General features: G+C 35.2%; 2 protein-coding genes across 4 annotated transcripts in view; one reads left to right on the plus strand and one right to left on the minus strand.

The window, feature by feature from the left end:
- The window catches only part of LOC121381022 (LARGE xylosyl- and glucuronyltransferase 1-like), a 40,457-nt gene extending 40,352 nt beyond the window's left edge, over positions 1–105 (minus strand). Inside the window, exon 1 of the mRNA XM_041510098.1 lies at positions 65–105. The gene's annotated coding sequence lies outside the window, so the exon portion shown is untranslated. The remainder of the gene's footprint in view (positions 1–64) is intronic.
- Positions 106–6,711: 6,606 nt separating this feature from the next.
- LOC121381141 (tetratricopeptide repeat protein 17-like) overlaps positions 6,712–15,551 on the plus strand; it is an 83,934-nt gene continuing 75,094 nt past the window's right edge. For 2 of the 3 annotated variants that reach the window (XM_041510290.1, XM_041510291.1), the window contains exon 1: positions 6,712–6,903. In XM_041510290.1, the coding sequence (XP_041366224.1) occupies positions 6,790–6,903 (114 nt within the window). In that variant the 5' untranslated portion in view covers positions 6,712–6,789. The remainder of the gene's footprint in view (positions 6,904–15,551) is intronic. The other variant, XM_041510292.1, reaches the window with a different exon arrangement.

Raw genomic sequence — 15,551 nt, forward strand, 5'->3', positions numbered from 1 at the left:
AAACAAAAATGTATTGATAGTTTAAAAGTCAAACAGAATAAATCCGGGTTTTACAGACACTTACAGCTGATTCAATCCACTTCGTTTAGAATCTGTACCCCATTACAAAGAAAACACACGTGATTGTCTACCCTTGTACCCTAAAATGTAAACACGAATTCGATTGGCTTAATTTTATTATTATAACCAATGAACAATGCTCGTGTAAAACATGTAATGGGAATGTAATGGTTGTACTATACCAAATAAAATCCCATACGCGACAAAGTTAACACACCGGCCTTGCTAATGTAGTGGTTAAGCAATCGAACGGCTGGTTCGCGTCCTGGTACCGGCTCCCACTTAGAGAGTTTAACAACTCATGGGCGTAGACTGTGGGGGTTCTAACGGACCCCCCACTGAGGCTAACACAGTTCTTATACTATGCAATTTAAAATTATTAGGTTATTAAAGTTTGTTTTGTTTAACGACACCACTGGGGCACATTGATTAATTAATCATCGGCTATTGATGTCAAACATTTGAAAATTCTGACACGTAGTCATCAGAGGAAATCCGCTACATTTTTCCTAATGCAGCCATGGATCTTCTTATATGTACTTTCCCACAGACAGGAAAGCAGACAACACAGCCTTTGACCAGGTGCACTGGTTGGAACGAGAGAGAATGGATCCACTGAGGTGGTTCGATCCTGCGACGCAAGCATCTCAAGCGAGCACTCAACCGACTGAGTTAAATTCCACTCCATATTAGTCTATTAATTTATAAAGGTTACTATACCTGGTAGACAAAAGGGTTCCCCAAAATATTAACTGAAGAAAGTTGAACCTTTCATGGCTCATTTACGATATATATAATAGGATGTTTTTACAACACTCCTAGTTTCACACGTTTTACATGTACGTCATACATGTTTCAAGCACTACTTGACACAGTGATACTATAGCTATTACTGACCAGCCTCGGTGGTTAAGCCATCGGACATAAGGCTGGTAGGTACAGGGTTCGCACCCCGTTACTGGCTTCCACCCAGAGCGAGTTTTAACGACTAATGTGTATGTGTAAGATCACTACACACTCTTCTCTCTCACTAACCACTAATAACTAACAACTAACCCACTGTCTTGGACAAATAGCCCAGATAACTGAGGTGTGTGTCCAGGACAGCGTGCTTGAACGTTAATTGAAAAAACACGAAAATAAGTGTCAATAATAATAATTGTAATAATAATAATAATAATAATAATAATAAATATTAATATTAATAACAACAACAATAAAGCTATTACTAGATGGAATAAAATGTCATGAATTTATTGCCCAGATAAAATCTCTTGTTTTGTTTTTTTGTTGTTGTTGCTTTTGATATTTTTGGGGGGTGGGGGTGGGGGTTGGGGTGGGGAGTGCTGGTTGTTATTTCGTTTTTAGAACAAATTAACACTGTCTCATTTAACCAATGGCAGACCTAGTGGCCGGTATTAACTGCGATATCTGACCAGCCGGATAATTATGTTTAGTGGTACATACCTTACTCCCGTCTTCGTAAACATCGTATGTTACTTATCTACACACTTAATTTAGGTAGATAAGAATAATACTTTGACTTAAGAATATTTATAACTACGGTGTCTGTAGTACTCATATATAATTACGCTCAGAACTCTCATATGTTCATATTTTGTCAATGAAAATTTTACTTGAATGGCCTTGAATCATTTGTTTGAGCTGGTGGGCTCTCTTCATCTACAATTGAAATATGACATATAAATATTATCTATATATGTACATATCAACATTAAAACATTCTATAAATGACCAACATTTTTAAAGCTTGCAGGGTCTAGTTTCCATATTATAATATCGTTTATTAATGCAAAATACAAAATACAAATGTAAGTACACTTTTTTTTTTTTTTTAAATTACGAAGTTTTTAAAGTTTATTTTGTTTAACGACATCGCTAGAGCACAAAAGTAATCTGTCGCCATTGTTGAACACAGTATTAATAATAAAATAAAAATATATGCACATTATTTCCCTCCGTTCCTCTAAATTGTTGATTTATGGCATGTCTTATTCCGTTGTGTTCGCGTGTGTGCGTATGCGGTTTTTTTCCTCTTTACAATACAATGTAGGCTATGCAGCTGGGCTTCCAAAACGTTATTTGGACATGAACATGTCTACAGTGTATGTCCCGATATATGATGCATCGTTCAACTAAAATGATGCCTGGTACAATACCTTAATTAGCTTATTTTTACCATGCCATAACGAATACGTTTTTATCTTTTTTGTAAAAACATTGTAGGTTTACATGCCTTTTTATCGTGTGAAAACGAACGAACGAATGAACAAACGAATGTTTAATGACACCCCAGCACAATATAAAGTACCTGTTCTTGACGAGTACTATATCTGTTGAGCAGATACTCTCATTCGACGGTACTTCAAGGCTCACATTGTGGGGATGGGCAGTCACCTTTTCTTTGAGTGTGTTACGAGGTGACAAGGAAATATAAAAGATGGTTGAGGAAAAAAGAGGTGTGGTTGAGGTGTTAGAGTGCTCTTGTTAATTACCGTTAACAAAAATCATCCACAATATATTTAACACTAAACTGCCCCGAAAACACGTCTGAGCATCTTTATTTCGCTCCCTTTGGGAGCTCGGCTCATTTACATTTGACATTTGAAAAACTCGAATTTGCCTTTTTTTAGAATTTTGTGATCCCCTTTACAAAATCCTGGATTCGCCCCTGCCCCTCTGGTTACGCCACATATAAAATATTTCTTATTCTGTCTCGTGTAGACTGGAACTACGGGCTCGCTGTTTAGGTCAGTTCTGCGAAGCAATCTTGGGACTAGCAGTCCAACTCTTGACGAGGCAGGGCAAATATCTAAATCAAGATTTAAACCAAAGCACATTGATTTATTAAACATAGGCTATTGGATGTTAAACGTTTGGCAAATCTGACACATAGTCTCAGAGGAAACCGACTCTATTTCTTCAGTAGCAGCATAGGGTTTTTAATATATATATATATATATATTTACATGTGTACATGTATACATTAATACATATATATATATATATATATATATATATATATATATATATATATATATATATATATATATATATATATATATATATATATATACTGATGGAAAGAAATAAAGGATCATACAGATAGCAACAACAAATACTGACTGCATCAAAAATCAATTCATATTGTTAGAAATTGACTGGGAACATATAAGCAGCACATTCAACACTACAGACATTCAGTCCCACATTACAACTTGGTATGAAATACAGACATTACCATGCTAGAAGTGAATTAAATTTGGTCTACAATTTGATGTGTTCCCTTATTTCTTTCCATCAGTATATATGCACTTTCCTACAGACAAGATAGCACATACTACGATCTTTACTAAACCAGTCGTGGGACACTGGTTATCGTCGTGGGACACTAGTTATCGTCGTAGGACACTGGTTATCGTCGTGGGACACTGGTTATCGTCGTGTTGGAGAGCGACTACATATCGGACGAACTTGAGCTCCTTGCGTTCAATGGTTCATGGACGCATTTACCAAATCAGGCGCGGAATGAATGAATGAATGAATGAATGTTTAACGACACCCCAGCACGAAAAATACATCGGCTATTGGGTGTCAAACTATGGTAATGCAAACAAATAAATAAAGTGATGACCAACATCAATATAAAAATTCAAGGTTTAAACAAAAAACAGTGTAAAGAACTGTGCAAAAATACAAATACAAATATCACAGAATTTTATGGACACCGAAATTTACTCCAAACTTCAATTTGTGCTGTATTGGCCATTCTCAAAGAGAATGTTACACCCCTGCACCACGGTGAGGTTACAGCACACGCAGGGGCTCAGGCGCGGATACAGGATTTGTCTAAAAAGAGGGTGCAGTATTTAAAAAGGACACCTTATAGAATATACAGGATGAGGTTGCAACGTATTTTTGTGGGAATATAGTTGATGGTATAGGGTCGAATTTACAAAGCTTGTTTTTGACTTACATGCGTAGGCTACATGTATTTACAATGCTTAAACACCTGCGTTTAAAAAACCCAGCATTCCATTCGTAAATTTGGACCATATGTTTATATTTCAAAGCAAAAGTTAATAGGCCTGAACGAGGGAGGCACCACTATGCAACGTTGAGTCTGTTAAGCACCACAGCAGCCCCGCCCCCTCCTTTCGAATACGCGCATATAGCCCATACGTACCATGCATTTTCAAATCATGGCGACACGTAGATCAGTTGTATTAAAAGCGGTGACTGGTCGGTAGGCCCATTGGGCTATTTCTCATTCCAGCCAGTACACCACGACTGGCACATCAAAGGTATGTGCTGTTCTGTCTGTGGGATGACATATATAAAAGATCCCTTTCTACAATTACTAATGGAAAAATGTACCAGGTTTCCACTCTTAAGACTACACACACACACACACACACACACACACACACACACACACACACACACACATATGTATATTTGACATCCAACAGCCGATAAGTAATAAGACAATATGATCTAGTGCTGTCGTTAAATAAATCAAACTTTAACTTTGGACTGCGTTATGTGCAGAGAGACACGATCAACTTTTTGTTCCGAATCAGTTCACATGTTTTAAAAATCCATATATACCACGAGCGTAGGAAGGTGCCAAAAAGTGTGTGTGTGTGGGGGGGGGGGGGGGGGTGCGCGCACGTGCGCACACACACACACACACACACACACACACACACACACACACACACACACACACAAATACATGTATAAATATATATAAACCATCGCTGCTGTTACAAAGTGAGGGCACATGCACCCACTCCCCACCCCGCTTCCTCCACCAGTGTATATGCATTACATTATACTTTTCCCTACAGCGTCTTACACTGTGGTTTTACATAATTATATAAATAATATTTCCATATATTTACCCTTTGTGACATCCAATAGTCGATGTGCATTTTTCTGCTGGGTGTCGTTAAACATTCATTCATTCATTTGTTAATTTATTCGTATCCGCAGGTGACTAAAAATTGCGTGAACAATCGTTTTGTTCGCGCATCACTCACGCATATCTAATTTTAAGTAGGCCTAACCTATTTTGCGTTCGCGCATTAACTTTAGAACATCATTTACATGAACATAATGGGTTACGCAAAACGAAAATGGTTTTCGCAAGTTTTCATTTCTCATAGGCCTAGCATATGTACATTTGTATCCGACTGACAGGCGTGTGCTACAACAGCTTATTCTGAATGTGCACGTTAAAACCTATGACATGACCTGACCTGCTACTAATGGTAAAATACTGCGGGTTTTCTCTCTATGACTATATGTCAAATTGGCCATATGTTTGCCATCCAATGATTAATAAATCAATGTGCTCTAGTGATGTCGTTAAACAAAACAAACTTTAAAGTATCTGACTGTCCGTCCTTTTATTCATTAGGACAAATTCATTCCAGACAACTAGACTAGACAAAGCTCCGCTAGTTTTTCTTTTGTTCATGACTATTACATGTTCTGCATTTGTATTAGGCTATAGAATTATTCAGAAATATCGCAGAATCTTCACCTCAAAACTACGTGCACGTAATTAAAAATTCTCATCAGACTGTGTTTATATGTAGGCTATATAATAAGTATATACATGTATACACCATATGTAATCACGATAAAGCCCCGGTCACACTGCCAAGTGTCGTCTGGCAAGATCCACGACGGATGAAAACCTCACGGATGACCCCGGATAGTGGTCTATCGGCGGTCCCCTACGGATTCACCACGGTTTAACTACGGTTTTCGACGGACAAACCAAGGATTATTAAGGATAGGGGTTAATTGACAACGGGGGGCGCAACGGATCGCTACAGTTTAGTAGGCCTACGGACCACAACGAATTGTCACGAATGATGCCGGATCGATCCGTAGCTAACCCGACATCCTGATCCTTGACAGTGTAACCGAGGCTTAAGGCCGGGGATTACTACAATTAAGTACGGATAAGAATGGTTTAAGTACGGTTTATTACGGATTAAACGGATTATTACGTTCTTCTACGGATCATTAAGAATGTAGGCCTACTACGGTTGTTCGATCCGTGATGAATTATTGGACATGTTCAAAATTTTCACGGACATACAAGTACTACTACGATTGATCAGGGATTTAATACGGACAGCTACGGACCTCTACGGACCGAATCCGTGGCTAACCCGCGGCGTCCTGATCCTCGACAGTGTGACCGGGGCTTAATAAAGCATTTTGTATTGTATTGTATTGTATTGTAAAGAACGCCAATGAAAGCGGATCGATTATTTTGAACTTTAAATGCTGTCATCGAACAATAACATATAAATAAGATATCAGACAATAACCAGCCAATGATAACGATTAACGGCATGCCGTATGGAACGTGACGCTACACGATGCTTCCCGGGACGCAAATGACTGGCTGCCACGTTGGTCCGTAGGCAAGTTCATGCGTAGCGTGTTAGCCGAGTTCAGCAAAACGGAGTAGACAAACATTCGCTAGACTGATTTATGCGCTTAACGTTAAATCAAATGACTACACCGGGGACCAGTCAAATAGTTCGCAAACGTTAGCGTCGCTCGCTGTCGCTGAACACAGACGAATAGCCAGTGTTGGCCTACTCCGGCTACTGTGTGGAGCGTGTTTACACTCGAAGGAGCCCATCTCGTGAATATTTATGAGCTTGATTATCACCCAACATGGCGACGACCATGGTTGTGGTGTTAGTTGTAAACCTCATTTTAGAACAATGTTTGTTAACAAGTGGATCGACACATTGGATTGTTACAGAAAATGGCAGAGTACAGAGTCAGGTATATTTCAGAACTGACATGTTGACATGTAAATTGTTATAAATATTTATTACACCTGGTTGCAGAAAATGAAATGCAGCTGCGATAGCGACAAAAAAGGACACTGTTGACATGTGTTGTCCGTCTTCGCTTGGTGAACCTGTTGATACTAATCGTGATTAGACTAATGTCAGTCAGTGTATCTATATTGCAGTAATGCATACAAACTAAAACGATTACCTTTGCCATATCAACGTATATATATTAGTATATATAGATAACAGTGTTTCTGCCAGAAAGAAATTTTTGGGTATGGCACTATCATTAGGGACCGCGGACACTTTTTAAATATGACAAGAATGATATTGATTTTTTGCTATACTGAAGAAATACCTTTAAAAGAATTTAAAAAAATTCAATAGCCCTGACCCCCAAAATAAAACATTTGTAATCAGGGTAGGTAACTCCGTTTTGCAAATAAAAATCCAAAAAGGTTTGGCACACTCAAAATTGTAGGAATGTATTCATTATTTTCAAATAAAATACCTTCAGTACCATTAATATAATCAGTATAATCGACTAACTGGTCATTATAATACCCAGCCATCCTCAAAAAGGGTTCAACATAAGAAAACGGCCATTTTTGTTGCAAGCATATATCATACAACATGTGGAATGTAATAAAACTCATTTGTGCATTACAAATGAACATTACCATCATCGTCATTATCATAGCATTCACTTGTACAGAGTAAAGAGCATCAGTCGGCCATGAAAAAAGTGATATACAGGTCAATGGTCAATATGTAAGAAGACAAAATGTGTACCATTAATGTTGTATCTCTGTCAAAATGTCAACTTGTGTGTGCGTGTGTGTGTTATATGAGAGATAGAGAGAAGTGAGACAGTGAAAGAGGGGGAGAGGGGAAAAGAAGGACAGAGCAAGAGAGATAACAGATGTATGTGTTAGGTTTTGGGAAATCGAGTTTCTTCATAATTACAAAATTTGGAATAATTAGAGAGAATGCTTCATTGTTGTTTGTATGGTTTTTGATTTTTTTTAAATAAGTTAAGTGGCATTATTTTTTTTTTACATCACCCATGCTGTGTTATTGAGACAATTATATACACATTTAGTGCTGTCATTGTCAAAGGTGTGCAAACAGTGGTTTAATTGGTGAAACGAGAAGTCGTAGAATACATGGTTAGGATTTTAAAAAGTTTTTTTTACACATTAAGTATAATGTCAAAGTTGAAATTTTTACCTGGGTACCACTTTAATTGATTACAGTCAGTGCTCCACAACTGGTGTAACAAAGGCTGTGGTGCGTACTATCCTGTCGGTTGGATGGTGCATATAAAAGAACCCTTGATGCTAATCAAAAAAGAGTAGCTTATGAAGATGGCGACAGCGGGTTTCCTCTCACAATATCTGTGTGGTTCTTAACCATATGTCTGATGCCATATAACCGTAAATAAAATGTGTTGAGTGTGTCGTTAAATAAAACATTTCCTTCCTTCCACTTTAATACATTACATTAATAGTTGATATTTTGACTTGACATTTTTCCAGTGACATTTTGTCCTACATCCGTTAATTATAAAGATGTGGTTATAGGGATTATTGTTATGTGATTCCCTAACAACAGATGTGTCAGGGCCACAATAAATGTATTCATAATAACAAATCATTGAAAATGTAAACAAATATCCGCCATCTTGGATTGTAGTAAACAGACAAACAGGAAGATATTGTTAATGGGCAATCACAGTTATACAATAAATCAAAACATCTAAATTTTGTCATGTACTGCAAGAGTAATAAATTTAATTACCTCACAAAAATAAATACTTGCAATAATGACAACAACACTATTTTTCAATAATTAAATGCGATATCGCTACTTTTTCACTTTGCGACTGAATAAAACGTAAAGTGGCAAGTAACACGAGTTCTATATTTGTTATAAAGTTTTATCAATGTATTTTATACCTGATACAAGTACTGGTATTCTTCCAATATTAAACAATAAATGTTTTATAGACGTTAACTAACATGTGCTTTTCAAACCTTGCATTCGGCAATGGTGTAACGGATGTGAGAGGCGCTACCAGTCTTCCGGTGCGGTCTCTACTATCATGACTATGATTATGAATCAGACTGTGACTATGGAATTGAATGCAACCACAGTCAACAGTGGGTGTCGGGGCCTCCCCCAGAAAGAAAATGAGTTATGTTTAGGGTTAGGGTTAAGAAAATCATACATTAATGATAACAGTAATTAATTTTGTCCAAAGGTCAACTTAAAAAAACAAAATCAGCAAAAAAATTGGGGTATTGCGCCATAACGAGCATAATTATAATCATAACCATTTTACCGTCTGGCAATAAACTCAAGCTTAATACAACATGTTTTTGTAATTTTTGAAAAGCACATGTTAGTCAACGTCTATAAAACATTTATCATTTTATGGTTTAATATTGTAAGAGGTATAAAATACATTGATAAAACTTTATAACAAATATAGAACTCGTGTTATTTGCCACTTTATGTTTTATTCAGTGGCATTTAATTATTGAAAAATAGTGTTGTTGTCAAACAATGTCATTATTGCAAGTATTTATTTTTGTGAGGTAATTATATTTAATTTATTACTCTTGCAGTACATGGCAAAATTTAGATGTTTTGATTTATTGTATAACTGTGATCGCCCGTTAACAGCATCATCCTGTTTGTGTGTTTACTACAATCCAAGATGGCGGACATTTGTTTACATTTTCAATGATTTGTTATTATGAATACATATATTGTGGCCCTGACACATCTGTTGTTAGGGAATCACATAAAAATAACCCCTATAACCACATATGTATTATTAAAGGATGTAGGAAAAAATGTCACTTGAAAAAATGTCAAGTCAAACTATCAACTATTAAAGTGGAAGGAAGGAATGTTTTATTTAATGACGCACTCAACACATATGACATCAGACATATGGTTAAGAACCACACAGATATTGAGAGAGGAAACCCGCTGTCGCCACTTCATGGGCTACTCTTTTCGATTAGCATCAAGGAATCTTTCATATTCACCATCCCACACACAGGATAGTATACACCACAGCCTTTGTTTGTTACACCAATTGTGGAGTACCGACTATAATCTATTAACGTAGTACCCAGGTAAAAATGTCAAATTTGACATTATACTTAATGTGTAAATTAAAATAAAAAATCCTAACTATTCTACAACTTTTCGTTTCACCAATTAAACCACTGTTTGCACACTTTTGACAGCACTAAATGTGTATATAATAGACCTCATTCACATTCCACTGCGCATGTGCGCATAGTGGGGCAACTGATGGACGCTAATTGTGAACTGATGCGAGATCTCGTAAAAATAGCACTGTCTACAAATTGGGGGGCATTGACAATGGGAGGCCACAAAATAGGAACGTGAATTAGCTCTATTATTAATTATTGTATCAATAGGAACCAAAATTGCTGTAAACATCCAACAAATACTTATTGGAGACGTTTGCGTATTATATTGCTTATCACGAATTTTTTTTATTTTGTTGTTTACGCCATCGGTTCTGATTCGTTTACAGTAATGAATAAATGTCGGATATGGGCTGAAATGATAATGTGTGTGTGTGCACGCATGCGTGTATGTATGTATGCAGATATTTATCGTATTTAATGTGATTTAAATATTTATAAAGCATCATACGGATAACTACATTTTGGATTTTTGTCGGGATTTTGTTTTAGCCAATTATTAAAAAAAAAAAATCATTATTTTGAAGAAAAATGAAATGATATGTATGGAATTTGAGCTACTATTAAATATTAGAATCAGGCCCGTAGGAACGATATTGGGGGTGGGGGCACAATCTGTAGTGGAAGGACACAGTTGTGTGTGTGTGTGTGTTTTAAACCAGAATTATATAAAGTAATTAAAGGTTGGGGTACAATCCCCCGCCCCGGCTTCTCGGTTGCTTCCAACCCAAGAATGATCAGAAATGTAACTGTATTGCATATAGAGATATTTATATTTGAAGCAAGAATATGTAGCCTAAGAAACACGTAAGGCTTATTTATAAGAGATTAAACTAGCCGACAACTTGATAATATGGCTACAAACTCAGGATGGTTCCTTTATTATAAACTCAAGAGGGTTTATTATGCACAGTCAAAAGGTACTTCGTTTGAAGCAAACATGAAATATAATGCCTCGGACGACGGACAAGCCTGAATTTAAACCAAAATAATTAAAATTGTGAAAGAAAAAGAAGAGTTAGGCCAATAAAATAAATAAATAAATAAATATTTTTCAGATCACATACTTTCAGAATTAGATAACTGTAAATTAATCAAGGTATCGGCACTACGTTTATTGACATTTAAGCAAGCATACTATGGTGACATTCCAGAATTGACGTATGCAGTCGTCAAACAAAAACACGTCAGTAGCAACTTTACTTTGAAAGTTGTCCAGCGTTCAGAAAAACAAAAAACAACAACAAAAAACGTCATGCGCTAGTTTATTTTGATATATCGATCGATGGTTAACTGATACATACAGTTTACAAACATATGTTGTGTTAAGTTTGAGATTATATGATAAAGAGATTATTACCCTCGTGTGTTTCATTATCGTCAGTATATATATATTTAGATAGATAGATAAGGAATAAACATAATGTATTATGATCGGCAGACTTGGAAGTTGTATGTGCCTCATATACATGATAGTGAAAAGTAAATACAAGAAAAACATAAAAAGTAAAAATAAAAATAAAAATAAAATAAATATATTTAAAACTTCGTAAATACCAAAAATTTCAAATAAAGTTGTATGTGTCCGATATAAATTATAGTGAAGAGTAAACAAATAAAAGAAAGAAAGAAAAGAAAGAAAGAAAATAAATAAATAAATAAATAATTTGTAGATAAGACATGTAACATGGATTAGTAGTTATATGACTGTCTTTTTTTAATGAAACAATAAGGTGAAAATATAGCTGTGATAAAGGTCTATGTGAGGTAGAGATTTTGTTGGTTTTTTAGGCAGAAGGGGAGGCATATTTTTATTAAATTTTAAATTCTGATATATGTGGAGAATTAAACATCACCAGGAATCTGCGTGAATATAACTATAATTCTAATTGTTAAAAGTAGCAAATACATTCCAATTAAGTTCATTTTATTGTATAAATATTTAAATTTGCTTTGTTAAAACCCTTGACAGAGGGCTCCAGAGACTTCGTCTACGTTAATGTTTCTCTGCGTTTAGTATTAAACCATTCCAATGCAAACTTTAGTAGACTGTTTTTCGCTGCCATTATACCATCTGATACGAAATATGTACATTAGTCGCTAGAGATTCACAGCTCCTAAGAAGCTACTCACGACGCTCACAACTGTCGATCATGCCCCCCAATTTGTTTTGAGCCTGGATTCCGTCTAATTAGGCAAGGGACGTCACTCTTCACGTGCATGCACATTAGGAATGCGTCAGAGGTCTATTGCCTCAATAACACAGCATGGGTGATGTAATTTTGTTTTTTAATGTCACTAACTTATTTTTTAAAAATCAAAGACAGGCTGGCTAATAAGCCATACAATCAACAATGAAGCACTCTCTAATTATTCCAAATTTTGTAATTATGAAGAAACTCAATTGCCCAAAACCTAACACATACATCTGTTATCTCTCTTGCTCTGTCCTTCTTTTCTTCCCCCTCTCTCACTGTCTCTCTGTCTCTCTGTCTCATTTCTCTCTTCTCTCTATCTCTCATATAACACACACACACACACAAGTTGACATTTTGACAGAGATACAACATTAATGGTACACATTTTGTCATCTTACATATTGACCATTGACCTGCATGTATATCACTTTTTCCATGGCCAACTGATGCTCTTTACTCTGTACAATTGAGCATGCTGTGATAATGTGGGTAACGATTGAGGAGTTGCTGATTACTACATGTAGCTCATGACGATCATGGTAATGTTCATTTGTAATGCACAAGTGAGTTTTATTACATTCCACATGTTGTATGATATATGCTTATATGCAACAAAAATGGCCGTTTTCTTATGTTGAACCCTTTTTGGGAGTGGATGGGTATTATAATGACCAATTAGTCGATTATACTGATTATATTAATGGTATTGAAGGTATTTTATTTTAAAATAATGAATAAATTCCAAAAATTATGAGTGTGCCAAACCTTTTTTTTTTTTTTTTTTTTTTTTTTTTTTTTTTTTTTTTTTTTGCAAAACGGAGTTACCTACCCTGATTACAATTTTTTTTTTGGGGGGGGTCAGGGCCAATTGAATTTTTAAAAAATTATTATTTAAAAAGAATTCTTTTAAAGGTATTTTTTCAGTATAACAAACAATCAATATCATTCTTGTCATATTTAAAAAGTGTCCACGGTCCCTAATTCAAATGACGTAAGAATATGTGGCGCAGTGTCGTTTTGAATGGAAATGACATCAAACTCGAATGACTTCATTTTTTATGTCTTTACATCAAAATAAACAAGTGCTTAATGTTTTTTGTTTCCTGAATGCTGGACCACTTTCAGTGTAAAATTGCTATTGAAATGTTTTTATTTGATGACTATGAATGCACACGTTATTTATGAAGTGTAATATAGAACGTTTGCTTAAAGGTCAATAAACGTAGTGCCATCACCTCCATTAATTTACATCTAATTTGCAAAGTAATTTTGAAAGTATGTGATCTGATAAATATCACATACTTTGATTACACTGGATAAGCTAGCTAATATATATAATAAATATATATATACAGGATTTCTGCCAGAAAGAAAGTTTTGGGTATGGAGCTATGGCAATTTTCATAAAATTCACGAGCACGCTCGCACTTCATCCGTTATTAAAAACATCAGAAAAGACACCAAGAGGCTACAAACAAGTTTCACAGAAATAATGCGATACAAACAGATATAACAAGGACAAAATGTTTGTTAATATAATTTTAAACTATTTTCACTTAATTCCTGTTTTCACCTGGGAATAAAACCCAGCATTATCAAAAATATGGAAGTAGACAAAAATGGTTATGGTTGAAAGGCAAAAAGGACAGCTTTCACATAGGGAGGAACTCTGTAAGGCCACGATGAAGTACATAAATGGGTACTACTACTAACAAGAGTTGGGGGTCTTATCAAATAAACAGCAAATAAAGCACTAGTTAACCGATTACTTGAGAGTGGGTTAACTTATAATGCCAGAAATTCTGCTTTTAGTTTTAATATACTGCATCAAAGAAAGAGTGATCAGGAGAGGTGATCGATTCTTGTGCCTTCACTGTAGGTCCAATAGTCAAAATAATGAATAGTAAATTACATGTTCCATATACTGATTAAATTCAGATTTAACACCATTGTCACTATTTAAAATGTTATTGATATTTCATTATTCATTGTTTTATGAATTTTACTGTCCTTTTCATCAGTTGGTTAAAAAAGGAGGGTTTTTTAAATACAATTTATGCAATATAATAAAATGTTCCAGAAACAAAACATTTCTTTTGAATGACCTCAATTGAATGTGATGTCATAGAAAGTAACACTGTGTTTACTCTCGAATTTACAATACTCTAACCGGGAGCCATTTGTTTTAGGAGGAGTGTGTTTGGAACAGTGTTTATTATATCAGCAGTGTTACAATGGACTTAATTTTCATTTGACATCACTATAAATGTATTTATGTACAAGTAAGTAATATTTTTATTGTTGTCAGTTTCAAAGTATGATCCTTCTGATCATGTCAAACCTTAGGGTTTCGAAATTACAATACTCAGATGTATTTACAATGTGTGTGCTGAATGCAACCACAGTCAACATGGGGTAATGGGGTCCTCCCCAGAAAGAAAATGGGTTAGATTTACTGTTAGGGTTAAAAAAAATCATAATTGTGTCAAAAGCTTAACTTAAAAAAATAAAATCTTCAAAACATTTCGGTATGGCACTATATATATATATACAAATACAAATACAAATAGGCTTATAGTTATGATTAGGGCCTCTACGAGTCCAAAATATTGGACTTGATCAAACTTGATCCCGATCCAAGTACCCGACACACTATAGATGATGATATTAATGAATAAAGTAAAATAATAAAGTGCTTCAGTTGTCATTTAGCAGGATTCTGTGTTTCAGCATAAAATGTATGCCAGTTTTTGTGTTAGAAGTGTAGTTTATAAAATTAGATGAAATCCCAAAATATCTGTAATTTTAATATGTCATGTTGATGACTCCAGTAAAACCATGACCACCACCCACCCCCCACCCCTCTAAAAAATTGATTGCCTGAATAGTAATGAATTGTATTTTCTTGAAACCGTCTGCAGGGAGCACATGTATAGGCTTAAACTGGTAAATTGTTATGTCTTGAAACAGTTATACATGTAGCTCCTGCAGATTCACTAAATGTCCGAAGAGTTCCAAATGGATTTTGGCATTCAGATCACATCAGCCATTTACCAAATATGAGTGCTTTCATTCTGTTAACCAAAAAAACATAGTAGTTGCAAAGTATTAAGATTCTAAAATTTTATTAAACATAAATTTAACAAATAAAAATACATGTACATTAAAATAAAGTTGTAAATAAT

Source organism: Gigantopelta aegis, chromosome 9, assembly GCF_016097555.1.
Source record: "Gigantopelta aegis isolate Gae_Host chromosome 9, Gae_host_genome, whole genome shotgun sequence".
NCBI lineage: Eukaryota > Metazoa > Mollusca > Gastropoda > Neomphalida > Peltospiridae > Gigantopelta > Gigantopelta aegis.